The 15,136-nt window shown below is 42.4% G+C and overlaps 1 protein-coding gene across 2 annotated transcripts in view; it reads right to left on the reverse strand.

The window, feature by feature from the left end:
- Positions 1 to 12,358: 12,358 nt before the first annotated feature.
- ALDH7A1 (aldehyde dehydrogenase 7 family member A1) overlaps positions 12,359 to 15,136 on the reverse strand; it is a 37,337-nt gene continuing 34,559 nt past the window's right edge. Inside the window, exons 18-19 of one of the 2 annotated variants that reach the window (XR_006269048.1) lie at positions 13,753 to 14,778; positions 12,359 to 12,599 (exon numbers count right to left, since the gene is read on the reverse strand). Coding sequence is in view for 1 of the 2 variants with exons in the window: in XM_043465938.1 (XP_043321873.1) it covers positions 14,724 to 14,778 (55 nt within the window). In the remaining variant the exon portion in view is untranslated. Of the gene's footprint in view, positions 14,779 to 15,136 lie in introns of both variants that reach the window. The other variant, XM_043465938.1, reaches the window with a different exon arrangement.

Genomic DNA, 15,136 nt, shown 5'->3' on the forward strand with positions numbered 1-15,136 from the left:
CTATGCTTTTTAATAGCACAATATCAGTCAACTCTATTTCATTAGGTCCTTCAAATCTTAGAATACCTGATGTATGTTTCCATTCTCTAGGACCGAGCAAGGCCAAATTCTGAATGAGAAACCAGGTAAATAGTCCTGTATCACTGGGTGAAGATTTTCTTAGTAGACTTGGAAACATGTCTCAGTATCCTAAGTTTCTTTCCTACAAGTAAACATTTCTAGAAAAATCTTTACAGAAAAGGGACTACAGAACTGAAAGCCCTGGAAACAAAAGCTGCATAAGGGATTCTCCAGGGCCTTTCATTACATCTCAGGCTGAACCCAGTCCATCTGTCACTTGCTGTCTGGCTCCAGCTCTGGAGGTCAGTGCAGACACCCTTGGCCCCCACAGCAGCCCGGGACCCTCGTCTAATCCCCTCTGTGGCCAGGACTGCAGCCAGCACCCAGTGCCCTGGAAGCAAAGACATAAGGAACCAAAGCCACTCCTCATTCATGCCTCACACCCAGGGGCTCCAGGGGCCCAAACTTCCCATTTCTTTAGAGTCACCTGAGAGTAAACCTATTAAATTGTTCAAGATTTCGAGGGCCAGAGAAAAGTTATCCGAAACTAAGTAAAGTCTCCTGGAAGCCATTCAGTGGAGAACATCCACGCTCTGGCTTCCATCCAACTATCCATTCAAATTTTGCACCCAGGGGCACTCATTTGGGAATCACAGTGTCCCTGGACTCAGAATCATACATATGGCAGGTCTTTTGTCCTCTTTCTGGGCCTCAGATTGCTTAATAAAATACATTTCAAGTGTCTTACTCCCTCTGCATGTGACAGACAAGCAGGAACTTTAGCTTTTATATAGAGAAAATCCACTAAAAGCAAAAACCTATTTGTATTAATTTGTTTTCCTTATGATAGTTCAGGAAAATAACTGCCAAGAATAATGGTCCCAAATCCTCTAAATCTGAGTCTGGTCTGAATGTGCAATGTATGAGGCCACCCCCCCCATCCACCCCCACGAACACACCAATCCCAGAATGCACTGGGCTCCTGAGACTACAGCTGGAGGCAGCTGGCACATCTCAGATCTTAGGTTTCACCAAAAAGTGGATCAAGTGGGAAATTTCAGCTGGGTGGGGACTGTGGGTGGTTTTTCCCTCAGACTGGGTGTGTGAGAATGTGGAGGTGTCCTTTCCTCACCATCCACCAAGCTAAGCTTTCCAATGCACAGACAAACGTGAAAACAATCTCCCTTTTCTAATACCCTGTTAAACCCTGGGAAATCGCCCACTTGTAAAAAAAAAAATGTCCTTGGCTTTTTGTTTGTTTTTGTCTTGGGTAAGCCTGCCTTCAAGTACCGCCCAGAATACACCAATCATTTTTGCTGTATGTGACTCTTAAAACTGTGTTTTTCACTATGAAGCTTGACTAGTCAGGACTCAATACTAAGATTTTCAGCACTGAAACTCTGAAAGTAACTCATGTCAGACGGGCACACGCCACAGTCCCTATATCCTTTTTGGTGATTATCAACTGAAAACAGTGATGATGACCCAAAAGAGGATAGTGATGCAAAGCAAACACAGTTATCTCCCCAAATGCCCCACTGATCCACCACCTGAAAGGCAGAGGGGCATATTAATTTCTCAGAGAAATCAGAGTATTCCTCTGGTTAAATATCAAGTTATGTTACGTGACATTCTGAAGAAAACAAAAGTAGACAATAGACAATACAAAGTGTGACAACTTAACTAATAGTAGTAACATTGTGTACAAATTCAATTTTATCCTCTGGGCTTCAGAGAAGGCAGGAGACAGACCAATAACAAAAAAGGATCTCTTCCTCTCAGGAAAATGCCCACTTGTGAATTTTTACTCAGTTCCAGGGGAACTACCTTCATAGCTCCTTATACAGGAAAGGGGCAGTTTTCCTGTTACATTGGTAGGAAGAGCTAGTCTAGTTCCCTAGGTTACAAAGGCAGTGACAGAGCAAGAAACCGGCAGGATTACCTGGGTAAGGACCCTAGCGTGGCAAGAAGACTCTGGACCCAAACAATAGGTATTGATAATTTAAAAGAGTACGTTACAAACGATGAGGGACATAGACTTATTCCATTTTTGCTTTTAAAACGACACACATAACTAATATCCCTGTGGGTCAGAATTCTAGCTGTCTTCCTAGTCTCATGAAAGTGTGCACCACGTTCCCAGCACACACCCCCTGCTTCACTCCAGGCCGGTCACACCAGTCTCACCCTGCTCCTCCTAGAAAGTCTGCCCTATGTGCCAACTTCTTTCCTGTTGGAGAAGAAGCTGTTCCTCCACCCTCTCAGCTTCTGTGGCTCTGGAGCCTGTGGACTGAACGGACAAAAGAGAGATTAGGAACAAAAATTTCCACCAGGCCAACCTGAGGACCCAATCTGCTTTCAGGGCATGGGGCATGCAGAGCTAAAAGTGCTTATTTTAATGTCCCATGACTCCAATCAGATTGATAAAATTCTCAATTTCATGACTATCTAAGCTTAATGGGAATTCCTAGAGGGGAAAAAACGTATTATAAACTGAACACTGAAGGGATAGCCTTTTCTCATTCAGCCATGTCTCACAAACCTGTTATTAGAGGCACAGGTCACAGACTGCTCCCTCCCACCTGCATGTCACCACAGTCACCATTCCTTGAAAAGAGACAGAATTTCCTTCTTCCTTTATGGTTAAGGTAAGTGAAACACAGCTTAGACAACTAGGTGTATGTAGGAAAGAACTAGTTTAAAAGATAAGGAAACATGTGATTGTCAAGAAGTTCTTACTCATATGAGCTAAATTAGACTAGGCAATAAAGAAATTCAAATCTTACAAAGGACACCAGGAAACTGAAACTGCTTCCAATGACATAAACATAATAGGGGAAAAAATTTAAAAAAGAAAAAAAAAAACCAAGCAAGTGACTGGTTGCACTCTCCTTATACTTAAGAGCAAAATAATACCAAGGTGGGTATACCAGACTTTTTGCTTTGCTGCCAGTGTAGATATGTAGCTACTTTCAGCCTCATAGAGCAAATCAATAGATCAACACTTAATGTACTGATTTGTTATTTACATTTCTAATCCAAAGGGTAAGAGAGGACACGCTCCATTTTGCTGAGCATATTTATGAAATAAATTACCAAAGAAAATGGGCTTCCCTCATAGCTCAGTCAGTAAAGAATCTGCCTGCAATGCAGGAGACCCGGGTTCAATCCCTGGGTCAGGAAGATCCCATGGAGGAGAGCATGGCAACCCACTCCAATATTCTTGCCTGGAGAATCCCATGGACAGAGAAGCCTGGCAGGCTACAGCCCATGGAGTCTTGAGTCGGACACGACTTGGCGACTAAATCACCACCACCAAAGAAAATACCCTCAGCTGAGGCTGTCCTAAGATTCAGAACATCTCTAACTGGCATGGTTTTCTATGATCATCCCAACTAGATTTAGATTTCTAATCCAAATCTCTTCTCAGAAAAGCAAAGAAAAGCCAAGACACCTGTTACACTTAGGTTTGGTTGCAAGTCATAAACAAAACACTGTGACTGCAACAGCATAAACAAGATAGATGGTCATCTCTCTATCTCAAAAGAGCCGAGGAGTTTGCAGTCCAGAGGTGATTCGTCTGCACATAGAAGTCCTCAGGAGCCCCAGCTATTCTAATACATGGCCACACCTTTGCTGTAACAGACTAGCAGGTGCTGTCTGTCTTCATCCAGGCACTCACGCACCCTCCACAAAAGGGAGAGGATCGATGCTGGAGTAGGAAATGAGCTGTCTCTACCAGATCCAAATCTTACCAAACACATAAAAGGGATCACAACATGCCGCCCCCAAATATGCCACTTTGGCAGAAGAATTCTCCTTGAGCGGAAGGCAATTGAGAAAAAGCAGACACAGGAAAAGCTCTCTGCTCATCTCCCATCAGCCTGAAAGCTTAACTTGCCTTGTGAAGATGTCCTCCTCTCTCACACCCAGAAGGAAAGAACCACCTTTATCACCAGAGCTTAAGACAGCACCCAGACGAGTCCGCAGAAACTAAACCTTACTATTGACAGATAACCCTTTCTTCCATTATGTTTCCCCATATACTCAACATCCCAAAATTTACTACCCCTAGCAACTAAAGCCCCCTTAACTTCATCTTTTCAATTCGCCACCATTCACTGCCCTTTGTTAAAATGGAACGTAAGTCCCCAACAGTAACTACTTCTTGGGTTTCCACTTCATTTGTAAGAAGGCCTCTATGTACATGCATTTTAGTTGCTCAGTCATGTCCAATTCTTTGGGACCCCATGGACTGTACGGACTGTAGCCTGCCAGGCTCCTCTGCCCATGGTGATTCTCCAAGCAAGAATACTGGAGTGGGTTGCCATTTCCTTCTCCAAGGGATCTTTCCAACCCAGAGATTGAACCCAGGTCTCCTGCATTGTAGGCAGATCCTTCTGTGCCACCAGGGGAAGTCCCCTCTCTGTACATAAAATAATATTAAAATTTGCATTTCTTTTTTCTGTTAATCTTTTCCTCAGTTTAATTCACAGGGCTCAGTGAAAGAACATAAGAGTGAGGAAGAATTTTTTTTCCTTCCCCACACATACAAATAGAAGTCAAACCCTCCACAGAGCATCCATTTATTTCTTTATTCAACAAACATTTACTGATTCCATACTATGTGGGAGGAGAGACAGAAAACTTGGTTAAGCTCTGCAAGGTCCTGCCCTCACAGAGCTTTCCTTTAGTGAGAGAAGCAGACATTAAACAATTACTGGTGCAGCGCTTCCTAGTGGCTCAGTGGTAAAGAATTCTGCCCATGCCGGAGACACAGATTCAGTCCCTGATCCGGGAAAATCCCACATGCCCCGGAGCAACTAAGCCTGCGAGCCTCAACTACTGAAGCCTGTAAGCCTAGAGCCACTGCTCCTTAACAAGAGAAGCCACCACAATGAGAAGCCCATGCATTGCAACAAAAAAAGTAGCCCCTGCTCGCCACAACTAGAGAAGAGCCCTCAGAGCAATGAAGACACAGCACAGCCAAAAATAAATTAATTAATTAAAAAAAAATTACCAATGCATCAGAACCGTGGGGATGCAACAAGGAGATCTAACACTGGGGTGAGAAAGATCATATGAAACTTTCTGTAACCTAACCTTCCTTATTATTTTTAAGGAATAGACTAAAAAAAAAAAAAAAGAAATAACAAACCAGAAGTAGATCTTGTAAGTTCAATCACAGCCCTGAAGTGATTTCCTGTAGTGACTGACTTGGAGCCATAGAACAGCCAGCACTAAGCTGCTTAATGGTAAACAAAGGTCAGCCAGGGAGACTTCGCTGGAGGAAATCGGCTGTCCAGTTAAAAAAAAAAAGCCTCTTTTGTTTCTGGAAGCTACTAAAAACCCAAGCCCTGCAAATCATTTGGGCAACACAGAGGGAACAATTGGGCTTTCCCCTTTTTCAGAGGATGCACTTTATGGAGACGAATCCTACTGGGGGAGAACAAGGGCAGCCCACTGACTTGGTTCTTCATAAAGATCCGGGACTGGGGGGATGGCGTGACTTCAGCCACTTAGCCAGAGCAGCACGCAGACTGCGGCATCTTGACCTGGGAGGGAGGGGGCCCTTGGTGGTGCGGAGGCTCTGAGCAGTCTGGGAGATACCAGCAGCAGCCAGCTCTCTGCTTTCATGAGAAAGAATAAAATGAAATCCCTCAAGGAGGAAAGGAGGGAGTGTAGTCATGAGAAAGTCCTTGTTACATGTGCAGAAGTCAGAAAATACAGTGGGGAGCGCAGACTCAGCTTACCTGTGTTCATATGAGAGGCTGGAATGATCTGCCACTTACTAGGCAGCTAAGGCAGACTGCCGAGGTAGGCTCCTTGTGCAGGGCAAACTACGAGAATAAAAAATTCACTGGGTCATTCCTACAGAGTCTACAGCCTGAAGCTGTACAAAATTTCCTGGTACTTTTTCCTCAGAGGTTCTTTTCCATTTCAAGAGGTTAAAATCATTTGATCACTCTGTTTTGGCATAGCTAGAATCTGGATTTAAAACACCAGGAAACACTGCAATGATTATGCAGAATTCTTTTAAGTTAGGCCAGGTCATTAAGTCAAGAAAAGAAAGAAAAACCTTCAGTGAATCATCTTTGTTATTCTTACCACAGTTTGTTACATTTTTTAAATGAATAACTGAGGGAAGTAATATAAAACTGACAAGTTGCAATTCAAAAGAAAACAAGATGCATCCCTGAGACACTGTCCCCTCCTGTTATCCCCATAAAAGACAAGGCCATGTGTCATCTCCTCCCCCAAAAAGAACACAGGAAAAGACGGTCTCATAGTCCTCTCGTGAGGACTCCTCTCACAGACTGTTTGAGATTATGAGCAAAGAGCATTTCCTGGCTCACAGCTGAATGTCCTCATTTTAATTGCAAACTCAATCCCTAAACTGGAGAAAATGTCTCTTTTCACTCAGAAGACTTTTTCACAGCTGAAAGCCAATTGGAATGAGTTCACCAGCTCAAAAGGAGAGATTCAGTGGTCTGGCATGTGGCTCACTGCAATCCAAGATCAAACCAGCTCCAGTCATGGTTCTTGGGTTCCTCTCAAGAGTCCTAGGTTAAGACTTCCTTAAAGGGACTCTGAGCTCATCAGAGCACTGGCAATCCCACAACAGGAGTAGCCCAGTCTAAGGAGCATCTTTCTGACCACACACGAGACTATGCCCATCCTCCCCACTCCTTTCCAGATACGGGTCTATGCTGACAGCCTAGGTCTAGACCTGCCAAACAGGGGCTAACCGCCACACTGTGCGGTCTCTCTCAGACCCTGTTTGTCAAAGGAATGACCTTTGAGTCAGAGGTGACCCCCATCAGTCCAGATCTCTGAGCTTCTCTTAACTAAATCAGTGCCCCTGGGCTGGCCCAGACCAGCTCCACACAGAATACAGGGAGCTCCACCGCTTCTTCCAGTATCACTATGTGTCTATTACACTTTACCCAGAAAGTTCTAACATCTGACATCACACTCGTATTTTACAATAGTGCTGGGAAAAGTATTGGAGGAAGATTATGCCCATTTTACAGAGGAAGACATAGGCCTCAGAAGAGATGTGGTTTTCCCAGTGTTACGAGGCACAGAGTTGAAAGTGGAATCCTGCCCTTCTGACAGCCCTGATTCAAAAGATTAGAAATCCACTGAGCCACATCAGAAAATGCAGTTCACATCTGGTTCTCAGCCTCTCTTCCTTTTCCCACTTCTCTTTAACCAGCAATGACTTCTCCGGGTACCCACTTTCCACTTGGCTGTTGGCTCTCTACAGGATCTCCTGTCTTTGTCAACTCTACCTCCAACTATCCCATTTGTCGAAACTCATCTCTTCCACCTCCCATTCTGTTCTAACCAACTCTGAAATTTCCCTGACTGGCTGCTTTTGGAAGCTGATGACTTCTATTTTTTATGAAGGGTCATGACGAATAGCCCTAAGTAATGATAGCAGAATCTAAATGAATTTCTTCATTGGCTGATCATCAGAGCCTAAGGAAGTAAAATGACATGTGACAGAAGACATTCTGCAGAGTGGGCAGAAGGGAGTATTTTTAACAAATACTCTGGTAGAAGTTGCTAATTTTCCCCCATTAATCATTTTGTCCTCTCTCAACAGAACACCCAAGTTGTGTCGGAGTACACAGCTCCCCAAAACAAAGGTTTGTTTCTCAACCTCCCACTCAGCTGTATATGCTTTGTGACTAAGTTTTGCCATGTGATGTGACTTGTTGCAATTGACAAGTGCAACTTCCTGGTCACACCCTTAAGTGGAAGAGTGCCCTCCCTTACCCAAGTATGTGGTAGTGATGAGTCATCTTTCATCAAGCAGAATGATCAGAAGCTTCAGGCCCAGACACCAGGGGGTCAACAGTCCACCGTGGACTACCTACATCTGGACTGCTAAGTAGGAAAGAGATTATTATCTTGTCAAGCTTTCATTCTCTGCAGTCTCTGAAAGAGAAGCTAAAATCACGTCCTAAATATGGGCCTTGACTAGAAGTCTAGAAGCTGTTTTCATTCTTCTCGGTATAAACACTGCCTTTAGCTGAGAAGGGTCAGACTGGGGCAAGCATGATTCACCAGAGCCCAAAGAATAAAGCCTCAGAACCTTTGGCCTGGAAGGAAATGTGTGAAACTTGGAAAGATCATCTGAGCTGTGGCTCACCTGTGGTTAACTGGCATGCACAGCCTCCTTCCAAAAAAATTTAAATTCGAATTTTTTTCTGAAGGCTAACACCTAAGTATAAATCAAGCACTTAGCCAATTTTGGCCCATGGTCACCACATGGCCCAGCCTATTCATTTTACAGATGAGAGAGCTAGGGCACAGAAAGTTCAGATTACTCCTCTAAGAACATTCAGCCTCTTAGAAGCAGAGCTGCGCTGAGGACACAGGGGCTCCACCTCCCAGACCTGCACCACCTAGACATCTAGCTGAAGCCCCAAGCATCTCAGCTCCCAGACAAGCAGGCAGGGTCAGGGACAGCATCATTTTCACTGACTCAGGATTCAACATTTAAGGAAAGGTCAGAGACGCTACCTTGTTGAGCCTTCATTCTTTGTAGTCTCTGTTACAGGAGCTAAAATCTACTCTGTCTACTTTATTTCTTCCAGAGCAGTTCAGTCCTAACACCATTAGGCAGGGAGAAGATTGTCCCCATCTGGGGACAGCTATGTATAAGATGCCTGAGTTGGCTGAGAAGGACATCCACATGGGAGATGAGACCAGCACCCTCAAAACCAGAAGCAGGTGAGGGAGGTGTCCTCAGAAAGATGGGAGATTAGTTACTCCAGTGAGAAATACATCAAGGGTAATGAGTAGTTTCTTGCTATCAGAGTTGCAAATACCAAAAGAGAAATAACTAAAATGAACCCTGTGATGCTGGGCTGGATGTGGAAGTTCTGATGTGAACTCCTAGCTCTCAGTATAAGCAGACAGATTCAGAAGTAAACACAGAGGTACCTGTGTATACAGTTGACCCTTGAACAACACATTAGTTCACTAACCCTCTGCAGTCAAAAATACACATATAACTTAAAGTTGGCCTTCTGTATACAAGGTTCTGATCCTGCAGATTCAACCAACATATGACTGTGTAATACTGTAATTCTGTTGAAAAACATCTGAGCCTAAGTGGACCAGTTCAGTTCAGTCGCTCAGTTGTGTCCAACCCTTGCGACTGCGTGAACTGCAGCACGCCAGGCCTCCCTGTCCATCACCAACTCCCGGAGCTTGCCCAAACTCATGTCCACCGAGTCAGTGATGCCATCCAACCATCTCATCCTGTTATCCCCTTCTCCCCTGCCTTCAGTCTTTCCTAGCATGAGGGTCTTTTCTAATGAGTCAGTTCTTTGCATCAGGTGGCCAAAGTATTGGAGTTTCAGCTTCAGCCTCAGTCCTTTCAATGAATATTCAGGGTTGATTTCCCTTAGGATGGACTGGTTTGATCTCCTTGCAGTCCAAGGGACTCTGGAAAGTCTTCAACGCCACAGTTCAAAAGCATCAGTTCTTCGGCATTCAGCTTCATGGTCCAAATCTCACATCCATACATGACTACTGAAAAAATCATAGCTTATGTAGACTAGACAGACCTTTATCTGCAAAGTAATGTCTCTGTGGGCCAGCGCAGTTCCAACTCGTTCAAGAGTCGGTTGTACGTGTATTTCCAAGCTCTAGCCTCTGTAAGGACCTAGCAGCAGTGATATCTTGTGATGATATCACCAGTCATACCTATACCAGATCTTGGCTTCCAAATATGATTCATTACTATGTTTTTGGCTGTGCTTCGTGGCATATAAGATCCTAGTTCCTTAACCAGGGTTCAAACCTATGCCTGCTGCAGTGGAAACAGAGTCCTAACCACTGGACCACCAGGGAATTCCCCTAAATATGGTTCTTGACTAAAAGGAATCAGAGCTCCTGGGAGAAACAGCTGATACCAGAACTGGGACAGGTTAAGTACAAGAACAACCTGAGACATCTTGTTTCAAAAAGCTAGGAAGTGCCCGAAGGACAAGGACACATTCAAAAGACACAGAAGCCAGCTCGAGGGGAACTCTGCTGGCCAAATCAGGGACATCAAGGTACACTGTGAGCATCCAAAGAAGTAATAAAACAAATGGACTATGACTTACTGTATAAAATAGGAAAATAGATGAGACAGCTAAGTGGATAAAAGAAAGTTTAAGGGAGAACTGAACACACAGGTAGTTTCAAAGTACCTCCCCACAAAAGACTGTAATTTACAAATGAGAAATAGTTCACAATGAAAAAAACTGGTAGACACCACTCTGGTCAAGGTATCAGTGGTAATGAGTAATAAGACAAAATGCAATCATGCACCACCTCGTGGGACGCAGTCAGGGGAACATGACATCATTTCTGCAATTGTAACTGCTGAAGGTACACAACCCGAACCTAATCATGAGGAAACACCAAGGTGAAGGTCACCCTGCAAAGTACAAAGTCTACCTACAAAGTCTGCAGTTTCCAAAGTATCAAGGCCATAAAGAGACGAAAGGAAACTAAGTATATATGACATGACTCCCTTTGCTAGAAGACTCTACTGGGTCAAATGAAAAGATGAATGGAATCAGAGTATTAGTAACGTATCAATTGTATATGGTTACATAGTAAAATGTAGTTTGTGGGAAATAAACGCTGAAGTACTTGGAGCTGATGTGGAATCAGGTCAACACCACACTCTCACAGTTTAGAGGGGGGAAGTTACTTCCATTTTTAAGTTCATGATTATATAAAAAATAAAGAACATTACAAAAGAAAAAAGAAAGATTAGCGATTGAGAAACAGGCAGAGAAGGACGCATTGCTAGAGCTCCAGTTTCAGGGGCTACAACTCCCGTCACCAGACACTAACTTTTGGGGCCAAAATGCTTGGGTGCAAATTTCAGTCCCATCGTGTATCAGCAATGAGACTTGGGGAAAGTTGCTTACCCCCTCTCTGTACCTGTTCCCTCATCAGTAAAATGAGGATCGTAATAATTTGTAGAATTATTGAGAATTAAATGGGTTTATACGTAAGTGCTTTGAAAAGTGCCTGGATCACAGTTTAACTAAAACACAATGTCCCCTGGAGTTGTTAAAAATGGAGTAAACTCACACATATGCTCACTACGGGGAGCAGGAGGAGGAGGAAAAAGAATCCTTTTTTAATGTAAAAGACATTATTCTGTGATTATAGCCATTGTTTTTGCTCTGACACTTCGGGCCTTATGTTTTACCTAAGCACAATAATCAACTGCAGCAAAGGTGATCTGTGTAGTTATCAGATGGAGGAAGGGAAGGCGGGTAACCAATGGTGCTGGAATGAAAAGCAGTTCAGAAAAGCCCGGCTTTGAGTTTAACGCAAAACCTTTTCCATGGTGACTTCCTGGATACCTAAGAGTCCGAAAGAATCACTCCCCTGCCAAACTGAGGCGCTTGCTCTGATCAACAGCGCCACCTGCAGGGCAACACCGTGAAGGCAATTTGATAATACCTGATTTCTGGCGAGAATTCTCTCATGGAAAACCCTAGAATTGCCAGTGAAAAGACCAATACATCGCAAACGCTGAGGAGTTACTGAATCTGTCCTCCTATTTTCACACCTAATCTACCCAGGGAAGAAAACTGCCTCTGCAACAGTTTACATGTAAGGAAAGAGGAAAAAAATCCAACTGACAACTAAAATCGTAAATTATATAGGAATAAATTTTGCTAAGAATGATAAATATTTGAACAGATACCGTATACCTAGATTTTTTAAATGAGTACTATAAATTGGTTCTTTCCTACTTTTAAATTCGCGATTCCAATCAACATTTCAAAGAACTTCACTTTTCAAAAACCAATGCTTCTAAATTTCTTTCAGGAAAACACATCAAAAAAAATTTTTTTTTAATTAAAAAATATTTTTTTTCAAGTGCAAAGTACAGAACACACCCTAATAAACATTTACTGAGCTCTTACCATTGACAGGCACTATGTTACTTTTGCAATATTTTAAAAAAATCTTTATAATCGTTACTGTCCCATAGAGTGGAAATGCTAATCACAGCTGCTCAGGTCCACTGTGGAGGCAGGAACTCTCGCAGTATGGCTACAGCACTCAGGGAGGGTCAGACAGTCACAGAGGGATTCAGTGTAACCAGTAAGTAACCAGTAATCAGCAGCACAGGCCTAGGACTCCCAGCACCTTAAACATGGCCAGAAATAATGCATACACAGATAGATGTACATTTTAACTTCTACGGCTAAAAATATGAGTAAATTTTATTAAACCAGTAATAAAACAAAGAGGGCCATTTAAAGGCAAAATTTTTTAATAAATGTCACAGCAAAAAATGTCCTTGTTGCTAGAAAGATGTAGAAAATGGAATTAGTTTCAAAGAAAACTTTTGCAATCAGTTTGACTTGACTTTTATAACCTAAGATTAGAGCGGCTGGTATTCCTCTCACCACTGTATTGGAGATTATTATTTCAAATTGGCTAGCGTGGCAAGGCTTCAGGAGATACACAGGAAGATGGAGAACCTCCTTAAATACCTGGAGAGAAATTATAAATGTAAAAAATTTAAAATTAAAACACCAACACAGCTTGTGTTTCAGAATACTTGTTAAAAAATAAAATGCTTGGAAAAAAACTGGGTATAAAAAAAACATTTCAATCACTATTAATCTCATAGAATTCCACAAAACGTAAACAGCCAGTAACTACATGGTTCCTAAAAATGTTTTAAAATAGTGCTTTATTTTCTATCTTCTATAGAATATAGAATATTCTATATGTATAATATAGACTATTATATAGACTATATTCTATAGTCAGGGCTACAAGACCTAGCACTGCAACTTACAAAGAAAAACCATGGCAAGTTTTTTTTTTAAAAAACAAATGCCCAAACAGCAATTTTCTCAAGCATCGGCTTATATTAAAAAGTATGTATATATCAATACAAGGTGATTTAGTCTATTCTGAACTTCAAAACATGGAAGAAAACTTGGCTTTCAGCACAATCATTTCATGAGATGTTTAAAAGGAGTCCCTAGTTCAATAATGGGAAACAGACAAGTGTGCGGGTATGTGTGCTAGGGAGCAGGGGTGGTGGAAACGAGATCAAGAAATGGAGGATTTCAAGCACCTGATTCTCCAACATCATTTTCTTTTTCATTGGCTTTCATTTTTAATCAAAGTTATATATCCTCTTGATTTAAAGAGACAAACAGCTCTACAAGACCTGTTATGGAAAACAGCAATGCCTCCTTCTCCATGTCCCTTCCCCCCAACCAATTTACCTTCTCCTGAAGCAAAGATTTTTTTCAGAATTTCCTATCTTTATAAGCCTACATTGGTATTTCCTGTTTTATAACTTTAGACATTGCTCCTCCACCACAGAACATAAACTGCCTGCCTTTCTAACCTACTCTCAACCCCTGAACTTCTGCCAACATGCTCTCAAAAGGTTTATCACCATGCTTGGCTTAATATTCAAGGTTGACCACAGCTTTACCTAGATGAACACTAGTCACAGCTGGGCCATGGAACATGCAATGAATACCGGTCCTTCCCTGACAAGTTTACAATTGGTTGGTCTTTTCATTTGCTTGCTTCTCGGTCATAACTCAACCCCAAACTCTTTGCCCGTTGTCTACATCTCTCCAGTCCACCCTGACCCATCAGGTCCTGTACAAACATCACCTTCTTCCAAGGCTTCTGCCCAGTCCAGTCTAGCAGGAGTCAAGCTGGCGAGTAGCTGCTACCCATTAGGGGGGGCGAAGGCTGCCAGGAAGATGGAACTGCAGGAGCCAGTGTGCGCCTGGAAGGGCCCTTGGCTGAACCACTCCAGGGGCTGCTGGGCAGATTCTCAAGAGAAGGAGGCAGATGCTCAGCAAAGAGAAAGTGAACTATGCCGAGGTCACTGCAAACACATGCTGCTACACACTTGGTATTCTCTAAGAACAAACCTAAAGGCAATTACAGAAGCCTAACAGCTAAAAAGGATGGTCTGAGGTTGCCTAAGAAATCCAGAGGTGCTTTGCGTAGAAGTCCAGTCATCCACACGTGCAGGTTCTAGGTGGGGCAGGGGCAAAATCCCCATCTGTCTCGCAAATTTCTTCTGTGGTGACACAGGTGATCCTGAGCGAGAGAAGCTGTGACGGTGATGAATGCCCTCAGGCATCTTAAACAGCAAGTCGATCACAAGCATGACTGTGCTATGGTCCTCCATAAACAAGGGACACTCTCTTCAATCACACCCTTTCCAGGGTGTGAGGGTGATGTGATCAAGCCCGCCACTGATTTATTTGCTTAGGAGATGTTCCTGCATCCACAGACCAGACTTCTATTTTCTTCTCTATCATGTTCCGATTTTTTCCAAATTCCCACCATGACATGTACTATTTTTTTTTCTAAATTATAAAAATAATCCTAAATGTAAAAAATCAGTAACATAAAAATTGCTTTTTATTACTTGAGACGATGTCATGAAAAGTTTTATTTTTTTAAAAGTGAGTCTCTTGATTTAGGCCTCAGAAGCATAAGGGATTAACCACCGTCATATTCAAAATGATGCATTTATTCAAAGCAAACACTCATTTTCTTTGTCTTCTTCAGAAGAAAGAGTTACAACAATGCGTAAAAAGCTTGAAATGTCAATTTAAAGCACTTTTTTACTGAAACTTGATTCCTTGGGCCAGAGGGAGGTCCTTACTGTAGTTGATGGTACTAAGGGGGTAAAAAATGAACAAAATTAAATGAAGGATAGTACACATGTAATAGAGGATTTTTTTTATGCCATGAAAAAAATGTAGCTGATCTGCATATATTAACAAGGGCAAATGTTCAAGTTATAAGTTGGTGAAAAAAATTAGTATACAAAAAAGTTAGTATAGGTCCAGTTTTATAAAAGAAAAAAAAAAAGGAGAAACACAAAAGTCTGAAAAGACACACAGCATATGTGTTAGTTGTGGTTTTCAGGGTGTAAAGAATATGGAGACTATAACTTCATCATCTTTATGTCTCTCAACAACATGCAGTGAATTAGTAGGAAAAACACAGGGATTCACATTTGATAGAAATAGAA

The sequence above is a fragment of the Cervus canadensis genome, chromosome 4, assembly GCF_019320065.1.
Source record: "Cervus canadensis isolate Bull #8, Minnesota chromosome 4, ASM1932006v1, whole genome shotgun sequence".
Classification (NCBI taxonomy): domain Eukaryota; kingdom Metazoa; phylum Chordata; class Mammalia; order Artiodactyla; family Cervidae; genus Cervus; species Cervus canadensis.